Source organism: Stereum hirsutum (assembly GCF_000264905.1).
Source record: "Stereum hirsutum FP-91666 SS1 unplaced genomic scaffold STEHIscaffold_16, whole genome shotgun sequence".
Lineage (NCBI taxonomy): Eukaryota > Fungi > Basidiomycota > Agaricomycetes > Russulales > Stereaceae > Stereum > Stereum hirsutum.
In genome coordinates, this window is record NW_006763146.1 from 1,211,906 (window position 1) to 1,224,584 (window position 12,679).

The 12,679-nt window shown below is 52.1% G+C and overlaps 4 protein-coding genes across 4 annotated transcripts; 2 read left to right on the forward strand and 2 right to left on the reverse strand.

Moving 5' to 3' along the window:
* Window positions 1-1,217: 1,217 nt before the first annotated feature.
* STEHIDRAFT_65416 (G-alpha-domain-containing protein) lies at window positions 1,218-4,613 on the forward strand (the record flags this gene model as incomplete). Its single annotated transcript, XM_007308669.1, has 14 exons — window positions 1,218-1,449; window positions 1,578-1,592; window positions 1,645-1,665; window positions 1,717-1,742; window positions 2,635-2,761; window positions 2,846-2,992; window positions 3,128-3,445; window positions 3,518-3,583; window positions 3,641-3,700; window positions 3,863-3,966; window positions 4,031-4,211; window positions 4,297-4,379; window positions 4,463-4,496; window positions 4,561-4,613. The coding sequence occupies 14 exons, from the start codon at window positions 1,218-1,220 to the stop codon at window positions 4,611-4,613; spliced, it is 1,467 nt and encodes a 488-aa protein (XP_007308731.1).
* A 1,204-nt stretch (window positions 4,614-5,817) lies between these two features.
* STEHIDRAFT_65605 (delta9-fatty acid desaturase) lies at window positions 5,818-7,604 on the forward strand (the record flags this gene model as incomplete). Its single annotated transcript, XM_007308682.1, has 6 exons — window positions 5,818-6,118; window positions 6,232-6,762; window positions 6,823-6,947; window positions 7,008-7,134; window positions 7,203-7,378; window positions 7,440-7,604. 6 exons carry the CDS (start codon window positions 5,818-5,820, stop codon window positions 7,602-7,604), a joined length of 1,425 nt encoding a protein of 474 aa, XP_007308744.1.
* A 725-nt stretch (window positions 7,605-8,329) lies between these two features.
* STEHIDRAFT_171695 (GroES-like protein) lies at window positions 8,330-9,710 on the reverse strand (the record flags this gene model as incomplete). The annotated part of the gene is made up of 4 exons (XM_007308996.1): window positions 8,330-8,947; window positions 9,028-9,238; window positions 9,311-9,389; window positions 9,457-9,710. 4 exons carry the CDS (start codon window positions 9,708-9,710, stop codon window positions 8,400-8,402), a joined length of 1,092 nt encoding a protein of 363 aa, XP_007309058.1. The 3' UTR covers window positions 8,330-8,399.
* A 1,329-nt stretch (window positions 9,711-11,039) lies between these two features.
* Window positions 11,040-12,457, reverse strand: STEHIDRAFT_103646 (GroES-like protein). Its single transcript, XM_007308997.1, has 4 exons — window positions 12,114-12,457; window positions 11,973-12,051; window positions 11,700-11,910; window positions 11,040-11,634 (listed from the first exon to the last, which is right to left on the reverse strand). The coding sequence occupies exons 1-4, from the start codon at window positions 12,362-12,364 to the stop codon at window positions 11,096-11,098; spliced, it is 1,080 nt and encodes a 359-aa protein (XP_007309059.1). The 5' UTR covers window positions 12,365-12,457; the 3' UTR covers window positions 11,040-11,095.
* Between the last annotated feature and the right edge of the window lie 222 nt (window positions 12,458-12,679).

Sequence of the window (12,679 nt, forward strand, 5' to 3'; positions counted from 1 at the left end):
TGTGGCCCTGGACCAACTGGGTTTGACCTATGTAACACCGCTCGGGACATTTCTGAAGAGAAGGGTGGTTATGTTGCGGTATTTTACCAAGGCTCAGACTGTTTTCATTGGGATGATATTTGGGAGTCTGTACAACGACGGTAGCGCTGGATCACGGCAGAGTTCGGTCGGCTGAGACGAAGCACCCCTTAAATTGCTTGTAAATTGCTTACGGCGTTCGCAGACGAAACCAGACAATACCGAGAGCTCGTTGACATCCAGATCCTACTCACAACCTGTGTTCGCTGAACACAAATGAACAGCTCTCGTTGGCACTCGTGTTCATGTTTTCAATATCTTCTGACTTTGTCGAGTTGTTTTATTCAGCTATGAGTTGAGGCAATTTACGGGGCCTACAGGCACAAAGAAGTCGAAGACGTCTATACGAGATGTGCCTGCCAATGAACGCCGATAAGGAGGTCCATATTGAAGACACAATGACCATTTCACGAATACCGAACTGGACCGAACATACATACGCTGGCTCACACTGTCGGATACTGGTGGGAAGACATGGAGGGGGCAACAGGCTGAAGGATCATGATGTGGATGGTACTTAGAGAAATTTCTGGGAGGAGCTTGAATATTTGAAGCACGAGGTCGACGAAAAAATTCGGTAGATTAACGTGGGACATTATGCAAAGAGAAGGTAAGAGAAGGCGAGCGGGAAGACTGTGCGCGTTACTAGCCGATCCAAAAGTGTGGTTTGCTTCATCGTAAAGGCGTGAAGTGCATGGTACGGGCCGTATAGAGAGCGAGAGATTACGGGAGAAAGCAGAGGGAGAACTATCATTCCGTAAGCTCAAAGTCTCGAGACTATAGTTTATCTTTGATTTCGCACAGACAGTCGAAACAGTACGGAGAAAATGAAGACGCTAGAGGACGTGCGAGTCGCCGAAGGAAAGAATGGGAAGAGGGAACGGAGGGACGCTCGCGCCGGGGAACAAAGGGGCGAGGCTTGGCGGAGGCGATTCAAAGCGGATCGGCTCACGTGGCTGGACGCGGACGGGGAATTGGCAATGAATTGGAAGTGATGGCTCGACGGAGGACGCTCATGCAGGCCAGCGCCTTGGCCACATTTGATCTCATCATCTCCTCTCTCTCTTCCTTTTCCAGCCTTGCTCCTGTCCTCCATGTCCTCCTCCTCCCTCTGATCCAACTTATCTTGCCCGCCCGCCATGCCTTCCCTGGTTCTCTCACAGACCCACCACAGATCTGCCCCTAATGACCGCGAGGACCCCCTTGCTGCAGCACTTCGCCCGCCGCCAAACGAATCAGAGGATGACAGGGCAGTGAGGCTGCAGGCGGAGGAAGCCGCTCGCATCCGGTCAGAAAAGATCGACGAGGAAATCAATCAGGAGAGGCTGGCGCTCAAGAAAGGCCCCAAGCCCGTGAAGCTGCTCTTGCTCGGTGCGGAATATATCTCACTTCGAGTTGAACAGACCCGCTGACAGTATTATAATCTTTATTCTCAACCGCCCACTCTTGTCTTGTGTCCGCTGCATTCGTTGTGGCCCCACCGTTCTTGGGGTATACAGGGCAAAGCGAGTCAGGTATGTTGCCCTCCATCCGTTCGGAGTCTGTGTATTCTGACCCTGCGGACAGGCAAATCGACGACGCTGAAGAGTGCGTTTCTGATCACTACTGTTCCCTCAAAAATTTACTGACTTCCCACAGACTTTCAACTTCTGGCATCTCCAAAGGTGTGTTCCATTTCTATCTTTCATGTCCGGTGTGACATGAACCTCTGTCGAGATGCCCCCGCGAGGCTTCAAGCTGAGTGTTTACGACCAGCGAAGCCCTGCTCAATTACAGCGGTATACAGCCACGATACTCTTACAGTAGCCTGCGTAGTTGGGCTAGGAGCCAGAGGCTCGAGCCCGTACGGAGGGCTCTTTCATTTCGCCCGATTCCGTTCCATACATCGTTGACGCATCGATCGGGACTTGATTTGCATATTGACGTCGGTGTACTCACATCTGTCTCAACTCTTGCCCCGCACGACGTTTCAAAGCACCCCGCACCGGGACTGAGCGGTACACCTTGTGAAGGTCTGTTTATTGTCTGCCTTCAACGGTGCTCCGTTGGCCATCCGATATCATAATTGACAGAGCCAATGCCTTTAGGCATGCTCGTTAATACTTTTGGATATGAACGCGCCATAGTTCTATTAGGAAGTCGTTTGTGTGTGCGTTTCAGCCACATATAGACTCCAAAGTTCTATGGAAAGCCCCCCGATCGTGATGTGGCGAATCCCGGCGCATACTGTGTCCCCGGTAATCGAGTTGCGGTGTGAAACCGGTCGTTTTTGATGGTTTGTTCGCGTCACAATGCCGGCCCACGAACCCAATAGTCTTCACCTACTTCCACAGGCTCAACTTCGGTTTATACAATCGCACTTGCTTTTTTCCCTGTAGCGTGTCTCCCATCGCGGAATATTTGTCCTCGCGAAACCCTAATATCTTTCTCCTGGGCCCTAGCAACCCATCATTGTTCCGTTTCGTGTCGGGGACCCTCTTCTCTTGCTTCCCAGCACTCTTTCCTCCTGTTCTGGGCCACAAAACAGCGCGCTAACCCCCTTCCTTCCATTCATAGGCGTTTAAGGCCGAGCGTGCAGTTTGGCGCTCTGTAATCCAACTGAACGTCGTTCGCTCCATCCACCTTATCCTCGACATAATCTCCCAAGCCCAGGCCCTCCAGCAAGATCCTCGCCACGGCCAGAGTCACTACTCGCCCCGGTCGAACCCTCGCTCGCAGACATCCTCCAATGGATCTGGTTCGTCAGGAGAGCGCGACTACTCGCCAGCCGACCTCCCGCTGCTTACACCCGATCATCTGAGACTGAAGATGAGGCTGAGTCCGCTGTTGAGGGTGGAGGAGCAGCTGGTGAAGAAATTGAGCGCGAACGCACCGGCGAGCGATTCGTTCTCGACTGCGCCGTTTCCGAATGGGAGTCCCGGGGATAGACCATTCCTTGCCACGAGAACGAATCTTCCGGACGAGAGTGTTGGCTCGCCGCTCGAACGTCCCGGTTCGGCGTCTGGTGCTCTGAACGGTGTCGGTGGTGTTGGCGGTGGCGGTGTTCCAGGAAGGTTCCGTTCGCGCTCCGTGAACGTCGCACGGGAGATGTCTGTCAACTCGAATTCCTGGACGGGATGGAAGGGGAAGTTCAAAGACTTTGTGAGCACGAATGGGAAGACGGTCGGTGAGGACGGGATTGATTGGGGAGATCCGGACGATCCGGGGAGAGTGATCCATCTATGTGGAGAGGATATGATCAAGTTGTGGACAGATCCGGTGGTTAGGGAGCTTTTGGAGGCGTGGAAGGTGAGGTTGCAGGAGATGAGCGGATTCTTTCTGGATGAGTTGGAGAGGGTGGCGGAGGAGAGGTATGTACCTACGGATGGTGAGTAATTTTGGGATTGGTGGAGATGTCTATCAAGCTGAGACTTTGGTTTTTCGATCCGACTTGGTGTAGATGATATCATGAGGGCGAGGATTAAGACGTTGGGTGTGTCGGAGCATCGGTTTGCGCTTGCGTCCAGTAAGTTCTCCGTTGACGAACCTAGACGAGGTTGAACCCATTACGTTGCGTATATAGACAATGTTCTCGGTCGAGATTGGCTGGTTTACGATGTTGGTGGGCATCGGTCATGTGTGAGTAGTTCATCCGCCATCCGTGGGTACAATATCTGATGTATCTGCCATATTTTGGTCCCATCTATTCCAGCGAGGTATGTTGTTTCGTAGCGGTCGGATTTTTCCTTCTTCTACAGAATGTACTCATTATGGTTTGATGTTATCTTGTGGCGTGGCGTTACAGCGGCATGGGTGCCGTTCTTCGACGATATGGATGCCATCATCTTCCTGGCCCCAATCAGCTGTTTCGACCAGGTTTTGGAGGAAGACGAGAATGTCAACAGACTGGTTCGTAGATCTCCTTTTCATAACACTGTCGCTAGCCGGTCACTGAATATACTCGCGTATGCAGGAGGATTCGGTTTTGCTCTGGAAGATGGTGGTGGCGAACCCGCTGCTGAACAAGACGAATTTGATATTGTTCTTGAATAAGTGCGATATCATGAAGGAGAAGCTCGCGAGCGGGGTCAGGTTTGGGAGGTTTATTACGAGCTATGGGGATAGGCTGAATGATTTTGAGGCGACGAGTGCTTGTGAGTAATATTCCTCTTTGCTTTGGTCTTCGCCTGCTTTCATCTGACCTTCTGCTCATTTGGTGCGTGGTGCGACGGGGTGTAGACCTCAGGAGAAAGTTTGCATCGATATTCAAGGAGTTCTCTCAGAATCCGAGGCCTTTCTACTGTCATTTCACGTGTGTGACGGTATGTTTGCATTTCATTCGATCATCGTTACGTGCCCTTTGTTGAGTGGAGTTATGATCTCGTTGTATTTAATCGCGATACAGGACACCAAGGCGACTTCGATGATCCTTGTCGACGGTGAGTTTATGCTTTCGTGAATTCGGTTACCAGCGTGGACTCGAGCTGAACGAATTGATTGCAGTCACGGATGTTGTGCTCAGGGATAACCTGGACAAGACGGCGCTTATCATCTAGGCTGACTCTAGTTGCTCCCCGTCCATCGGTTCGCACTCCATCGACCCCTCCTAACAGGAACCCTTTCTACTCTAAGTTCTTGTTTTATCCCACTTTTGCTCCTTCATTCCTGCCCATATCGTTTGCATCTTGACGTCAGTCCTGAGTTATTCCCTTCATGTTTTCTTCGCCTGTTATATGTCTTTTTTTGTTGTTCCCGCTTGTTCCGTATTCGCCTGCACCGTGGCTCGCTCGTCCCCCCTACGATCTTCCTCTCGTTCTTGGATCTGTTTTCGACCTCTGAATCTCTAGCTGTCTCCCATTTCACCACACATTTACACGGTGTTTATGCTCCCTGTCTTTACCTGTCTCGACGCATTCGACCTCAAAACGGAACGTGAAGTAGCTCGGGTCACGATACACGCAGTCGACTATTCTTCTTCATCTGATCTGTTTCAGGATGAACTCTTCGTAGTATCGTGGTTGTGCCGTCCCAGTATTGTGGCGGATCTGTTCCCTTCGCTCTCTTGTCTGTTCTTTCCCCGCTGTTGTATGTACTCTAGCTAGCGTGGGTCGACCCATGATAATTTATTCGTAGACGCCTGTAGTCCACTTGTTGTCTGTCAATCTGCCTCTCGAACATGCTCGCTGGGGTACGGGTTGTGCGTGATCATGTGTTTGTTTGGCAAGCTGTGCATTTGTGGAGATGACCGGCTCCAAAGACGAAAGTGCTTACGTGTGCAGAACCTGGAGAGAATAGACGCCGCCCCAAAGGATCGTGCCGAGCTTTTGCGGAGTGGCGAGCGAACATTTCAGCGCGTCTCCCATCTACGCTCGCATTTTTGGCACAAGGGTGAGGCTTAGAATTATGCTCACCGAACTGTCAGAGTCGAATGTCTGAGGATGCGAAAGAGCTGGGGTGGAAGAAAAAAGCAAGAGGACGAGTTGGGAGGAGAGGAGCTCCACTCGGCGTGGGCTGTGGGACACGCTCATCCCCAACGATTTGTCGTTGGGCCACGATATAAACTGGCCGCGGTCCCGTCATCGTCCTTCCCTCACCCCTCTCCGCTTTCTCTTCCCCACCTCTTCCCTCCTGCCTCCCACAGCGCCTTCGTCGTCGTCTTCGCTGACGTTCGCTTGACCGCCTTCATTTTCGCAAACAATGTCGAGCGTGTATCCATCCCGCAAGACACCACCGCCTGAGATGGCACCCTTCACGCCACCGATGACCCCGCCCCAAGACGCGAAGAAAAATAACCTGCCGTCCGTGCCTACTCTGCCTACGCCCTCCGAGTACGAGCAGCCCGCGGATATCAACATCCCGGACAACTACGTCGCGTACACACTCAAGAACCAAAAGGCGCTCCCGCCCGTCACTTGGGAGAATCTGTTCCAGGAGCTGAATTACCTCTCGCTCTCCATCCTCACTATCACGCCCGCGATTGCGATCTATGGCGCGTTCACGACGGAGCTCAAGTGGCAGACGGGTCTGTTCGCTGTGTTTTATTACTTTGTGACTGGGCTCGGTGAGTAAAGTTCTCTTTCTCGCTGTGTTATTTTTGGGGCCACATTGCAACGCGGTCCCGTGCCACCTTTTGGCTTTGAATATTTTGCTGACTGCCCAATCTTATGTGTCTAGGCATTACCGCTGGCTACCATCGTCTCTGGGCTCACCGTTCTTACAACGCCTCCAAGCCCCTCCAATACTTCCTCGCCACCGCAGGTGCAGGTGCCGTCGAGGGTTCCATCAAGTGGTGGTCCCGAGGCCACCGCGCCCACCACCGCTACACCGACACCGACCTCGACCCCTACAACGCTCACAAAGGCTTCTGGTACTCGCACGTCGGCTGGATGATCATCAAGCCCCGCCGCAAGCCCGGTGTCGCTGATGTGTCGGACTTGTCGAGGTCAGAGGTCGTGAGGTGGCAGCACAGGTGGTACCTCTGGTTGATCCTCGGTATGGGCTTTGGCTTGCCGACGTTGATTCCGGGGTTGTTGTGGGGTGATTGGAGGGGTGGATATGTGTATGCGGGAGCGGCGAGGTTGTGCTTTGTGCATCATTCGACGTTCTGTGTGAACAGTTTGGCGCACTGGTTGGGCGAGGCGCCGTTTGATGATAAGCATACGCCGAGGGACCATATGATCACTGCGTTTGCTACTATCGGTGAAGGTGCGTCTTTGCGTGGCTCAAAGGGCGGGGTGTTCTGGTGCTGATTTGTTTGGCGTGCAGGTTACCACAATTTCCACCACCAGTTCCCGATGGACTACAGGAATGCGATCAAGTGGTACCAGTACGACCCTACTAAGTGGTTCATCTGGGTCGCCCACAAGCTCAATCTTGCTTCGCACCTGAAGGTATGCAGTATCCAATCTTTTGGTACTCGGCAGCCGTTAACGAAAATTCGTTCGCTCCAGACGTTCCCCGATAATGAGGTCGCCAAGGGTCAACTTACTATGCAGCTCAAGCGTCTCCGTCAGACTCAGGACGGCCTCACCTGGCCCCAGGACACCACCGACCTTCCCGTCATCTCGTGGCAATCTTGTGCGTCGTTCTTCTATTCCCTCATCTTTGCAATCATATGCTGACTCGAAGACTTTTTGATGATACAGTCCAGGAGCAGTCTCAGAAACGTCCATTGATTTTGATTTCGGCATTCATCCATGATGTGTCTTCCTTCATTGACGAGCACCCTGGCGGTCGTCATCTTTTGGTCAAGATGATCGGCAAGGACGCCACGACTGCGTTCTTCGGTGGCGTATACGACCACTCGAACGCCGCACACAACGTGGGTTTCTTCCTACCAGCCTCATAATCAAGGACCTGACTGAAGCTGATTCCGTATCCAGTTGCTCTCCATGATGCGCGTCGGAATCCTCCACGGCGGACACCCACACGGCCTCGAAGACAAGAGCATCCCACCTTCACAACGTCTCCGTATCGCTAGGTTCAACGAACTCACGAGTCCGTATAGCTCGACGGCGCAGAGCGATGGCGAGGGCATGCTTGGTTGATTTCTTTGAGATGCCGATTCGGTTTTCTTGGTCCCTTTTTCCCCTCCCATTCCGTGCATTGCATCTCATTATCATCCACCCGCATGTTTCTCGGTTTCGCTCTATCGTTTATCGTTCATTTGTCTTGACTCTGACTGAGCTGTTGTTGGTCCGTGGTCCGTGGGCCGTGGGGAGAACACTAGCTAGCTATACACTTAGTGTTGAGGTTTTTTGTGTAATTATAGAGGTGTAGATGGGTTGGTGGGGAGACGGTTGTAGAGATGGTGCAGAGGAGTGCTGTAGAGGGGTGCTTTTTCTTTGAGTTTATATTGATGAAGAGAAATGATGATTGATGGTTCACGAATCTCGTTGTGTGTGATGTTCAGCCGAGCTTTCCAGAGGAGTGTGCGTGTTTGCATTCAACGAGGATTGATGGTGATGGGCCACAGGGGCTGGAACGCCACACTGGTTTTTTGAGCCCCTATCGATATACTTGGGCTTCGGTTTTTTTTTTGCCTTCAAGAACTCTCAAATGGCTTGTTCCATCTTTTGCACCCTCGAGTATGCGCGGTTTCTCATAATATAGAAACACCAATCAAAGGCGCAGGGATAGTTGTAAAGATGACAACAGAATTTGTGATCAACCCGTTCAGGCTTTCAGGACACCCCTCGTTCCTGAACCCTGCAGGTATATTCCTGGTACGGTAACAGTGATATATGTTCCACACCCGAGCGTCGTTTAGAAGTCATACATTGGCAGTACACTAACCGTGAAAAGCCTGAAAACGGACTCCACATCGCAGCAAAGTCGTCTTCTTAAAGCGTCTCCGCGATCCTGACAACTAACTTCGTCCCACTGATCTTCCCAGCTAATAACTTCTGCAAACCGCCATCGACCCCGGCCAGTCCACCCGCCACCACCTCGACCCTCGTCGGCCTGATCTCCCTCTTCTCCATCAGGCCCTCCAGTGCCTTGAACATACTCCTTCCGAGCGTAACGTCGCCTATCACATCGTCCGTCACACTCCCAAACAACCATGCGATGAACTTCCCGTCTTTATCCTCGACGCCGGGCGCGCCTATGTCCTTTGAGGGAGGCATGGCGACGATGAGCGTCCCGCCGGGGCTGAGGACGGACCAGCAGGCGATCTGGGTCTCGGAGGCGGTCGTGGCGGACGCGGCGTCGTAGATCACTTTGATGGGCTTGGAGGTGATGGACGCGACGGCGGAGGCGAGCGAGGAATATGGCGTGGCGTGGTAGTCGATGACATGCGTCGCTCCGGCGGCTGAGCAGTAGGCTTTGTTGTGGGCGGATGCGGTGGTGATGATGGGGTTGAACCCGGAGATCTTCGCGAGCTGGATAGCTAAGGTTCGAGACAAGATGATGAGCTCAGGCGTGTCACAAAGGAAGAGGATGATCAGCTCAGAGGAAGAGAGTGCTCACTGAATTGTCCTAGGCAACTCGCGCCAGCCGTCACGATGATCGGCTCGTCCTTGTACTTATCCCTGCCACCTTCATCCCAGGGAGCGACGAGACCCGCACCGCCGCGCGTGCGGCTGTTTACTGAAGCGCGTTTTCCGTGGAGGCCGATGGCGGCAGTGGGGAAGCAGAGAGGTACGGTGGCTGCTTGTTCGAATGAGATGTTGTTGGGGATCTGTGGGCGTCGAGAATGCGTGTGAGTGTTAGGTGTTAAAATAATGTCAGAGTGCTGGTTTGAGCAGCGTACTTTGGCCGTTGTGGACACTTCGGTGAGGCAGTACTCCTGGAAGCCGTATTTATCTGGATGAAAATCTGCCTGGTACATCCTATATCGTAGAATGGGAGGTCAATTACAGACACACGAGAAGGGGGGAGAATTCAGTATCCACTCACACTCTATCACCTTTCTTAAACCCTTCCACCCCTTCGCCCAGCTCCTCGACCGAGCCCGCGACGTCCCACCCACCGATTATAGGCCAAGACTCGGGCTTCATTGGGTATGCGCCGCACTGCATAAACGCGTCGAAAGGATTCAGACCCGTGGCGGCGATCTTCACGAGCATTTGGCCTTTTCCGGGCTTGGGGATGGGTCGGGTGGTCACGACCCAGGACGCCCCTACGGATGCGAGTGAGAGAGCCTTCTGCATGGTTGGTCGAATTGGGTTATTGAATAGGCGGAGGTGGTTTGGCGGAGATGGAGAGTCTGGAGCAGAGTAGATTGGGTTTAGGTGGTTCTTTTATATCCAGAGTCCTGTAGCGTCTGTTTATATCGCGTAAGATACTAGAAGTGGGGTTCAGCCTAATATAATTGACAGTAAACCTTTCTACGTTTGTTGCAGGTCATGAGGAGTAAAATTGTAATGCCGAGCATCTATACGACGACTTCGCAAGAAGGTCGAAAATCTTGCTGAACAAGTGGTCCCAAAGCTGCAAGGACGAGTACTAAGACGAGAGTGCAGTGGTTGGGAGCGACCCGGGTGGGAAGCCGTCGACTGTAGAAGGGCGGGCATGGTAGCCGGAAGTGACTCGGATGAGAAGCTGTCAATTAAACGGTTTTGTGGGTGGTTGTGATTGTTACATACGAGCGGCATATAGTCCGTGTGGAAGGCTCACAGAGATACGGCACAAGTCGGAAAGCCGCTAAGACTGGTAGAGAGGTTGGCACCAAGTTGGCACTGGGACCTAAGTGTTCTATCGAGCACGATACGACTAATGGTAGATGTCCTATTGTGGTATTCAAATAAGGTTTTTCGTCCTCGGAAAAGTTTTCGAAATGAAAAACCCAGGGTCGATGACCAGCTGCGAGACTCCCGACCGAGGTCGGTTAGACATTCTCTTTTTATGCAGCTAGTCATCGACTGTACTACGTTTTGTTTCCGAGATTGGATCAAAGGACATGAATTCTTCAATATACAGTTGTGTCGCACAGAGTGTAAATATCATATGAGTGTCAAGGCCTCAAAGGGTAAAATCGAGGGCGAGGGCAAGAGCGATGCGTGCCCATCCGACCGTTCAAGTTCACTGTGTCATTTTTGACTGGATAGATGTCGCCAAGGTCTGGAAAGTCGCAGACTGTATGAGACAAACGAGACAACTTGAAACATGTTCCGTCGGTGCCAATAAGGACAGAGAGAATCCGAGTTGGTCATCACCAGGTTGGCAGAGGACGTTGTTGCAGAAAGGGGCCGGCAAATTCCATCTGATTCTTGTGTCGCGGCGTGCGGCCGTGTTGAACCCGTGGGTGGCGAACTTCGAAATACACAACTTATTTGTGGATGACGCTCAAAACGAATTGAATGGAACCGTATCCTCTACCGTTTGGTTGAAAAAAAACTGGTCGACGAGTATGAACGCAGCAGCCTACTAACCAAACTTTACGAATGGCAAGAGACTACGTATTTTCAGGTCGAGTGCGGCGTACGAGCATTGCGCTCCGACCATCCCTTCCTTCCTTCCAAAGGTTTGAAAACCAATGCAGCAAAGATAATTCTATACTTCTGTCAATCCGTAGTCATACAAGTGCCGTAATTGTTCAGGGCGTTTCTGAAAGCCTCGCCACCAACTTCACCCCGCTAACCTTCCCAGTCAACATTCTCTGCAAGCCCCCTTCGATCCCAGCCAATCCGCCCTCGAGAATTTCCACTTGATTTGGTTTAATCTCTCCATCCCTCATCATATCCTCCAACACCTTGAACATCGTCTCACCGAGTCTGACATCACCTATCGTGTCGTCGCACACACTTCCGAATACCCAGGCTACGAACTTTCCATCTTTGTCCTCGACACCCGGCTCTCCTATGTCCTTGGATGGAGGTAAAGTAACGACGACATTGCCGCCTGGGCTAAGAAGGGACCAACTGGCGATCTGGGAGTCCGGAACTGCTATGGCGTCGTATATTATCTTGATAGGCCGGGAAGTAATGGATGCGACGGCGGATGCAAGCTCAGAATACGGTGTGGATCGGTAGTCGATGACATGCGTTGCTCCGGCAGCTTCGCAATAGGCTTTGTTATGAGCGGAAGCGGTGGTGATGATGGGGTTGAACCCGGAGAGCTTCGCAAGCTGGATAGCTGCGGTTCGATATGGGTCAGCATTGACTGACCCCAGGTGCATACTAGAAGAATACAATGCTCACCGAATTGTCCCACAGAACTTGCGCCGCCCGTCACGAGGATTGGCTCGTCCTTATACTTACCCCTGCCACCTTTGTCCCAAGGAGCGACAAGGCCCGCACCTCCGCGCTTCGAACTGTTTTCAGAGGCACGTTTTCCATAGAGACCGATGGCGGCGGTGGAAAGGCATAGAGGGATAGTAGCTGCTTGTTCGAAGGACAGGTTGCTGGGGATCTGTGGCATCATAAGGAATCGTATAAGTGTCAGGATGGTATCGGAGTACTAGAACCACGTACCTTGGCTGCCGTAGACGCGTTAGCGAGTCCGTAACTTTGAAAGGTGTACCTATCGTTGGTAAAATCTCCTTCGTACATCCTGTATCGCGCAAGGGGGTGTTAGTTTCACTGCATGGTAGATAAATTCACAAAGTCACCCACACTCTATCACCTATTTTAAACCCTTCAACTCCTTCACCCAATTCCTCAACTATCCCCGCAGCATCCCACCCACATACTACAGGCCAGGACGCTACTAGATATCCACTGGCTTGCATGAACGCGTCAAGAGGATTCAGCGCTGTGGCCACAATCTTGACCAGCATCTGACCCTTCACGGGCTTAGGAACAGGACGAGTGCCGACGACGAAGGGTGCACCTTTGGATGCGAGTGAGAGTGCCAAGTTCTGCATGGTCGGATAATGACAAGTGGAGGTGGTTATGAAGGCGATATAGGGGCTACTTGATGGGATTAGAGCAGAGGGGTTCAAGAGTGAATGATCTTTTCATGTATGGACTGGTGCAGCATTTATATGAGCTCTAGATCTGTAGGACGGCGCGAGTGTGGCAGTAACTGACTAGTACGATGGTCTTTCATGGCCGAAAAGTCCACATACTTACGCTCGCTGTCGGCTTCCACATTTCTTCGAGGTCGTGACTGTGAAGTGATGACGCCCAGTGTCTAAACGTAGATTAGTAAGGCAAGATCGAACATTTTGATGGACGAG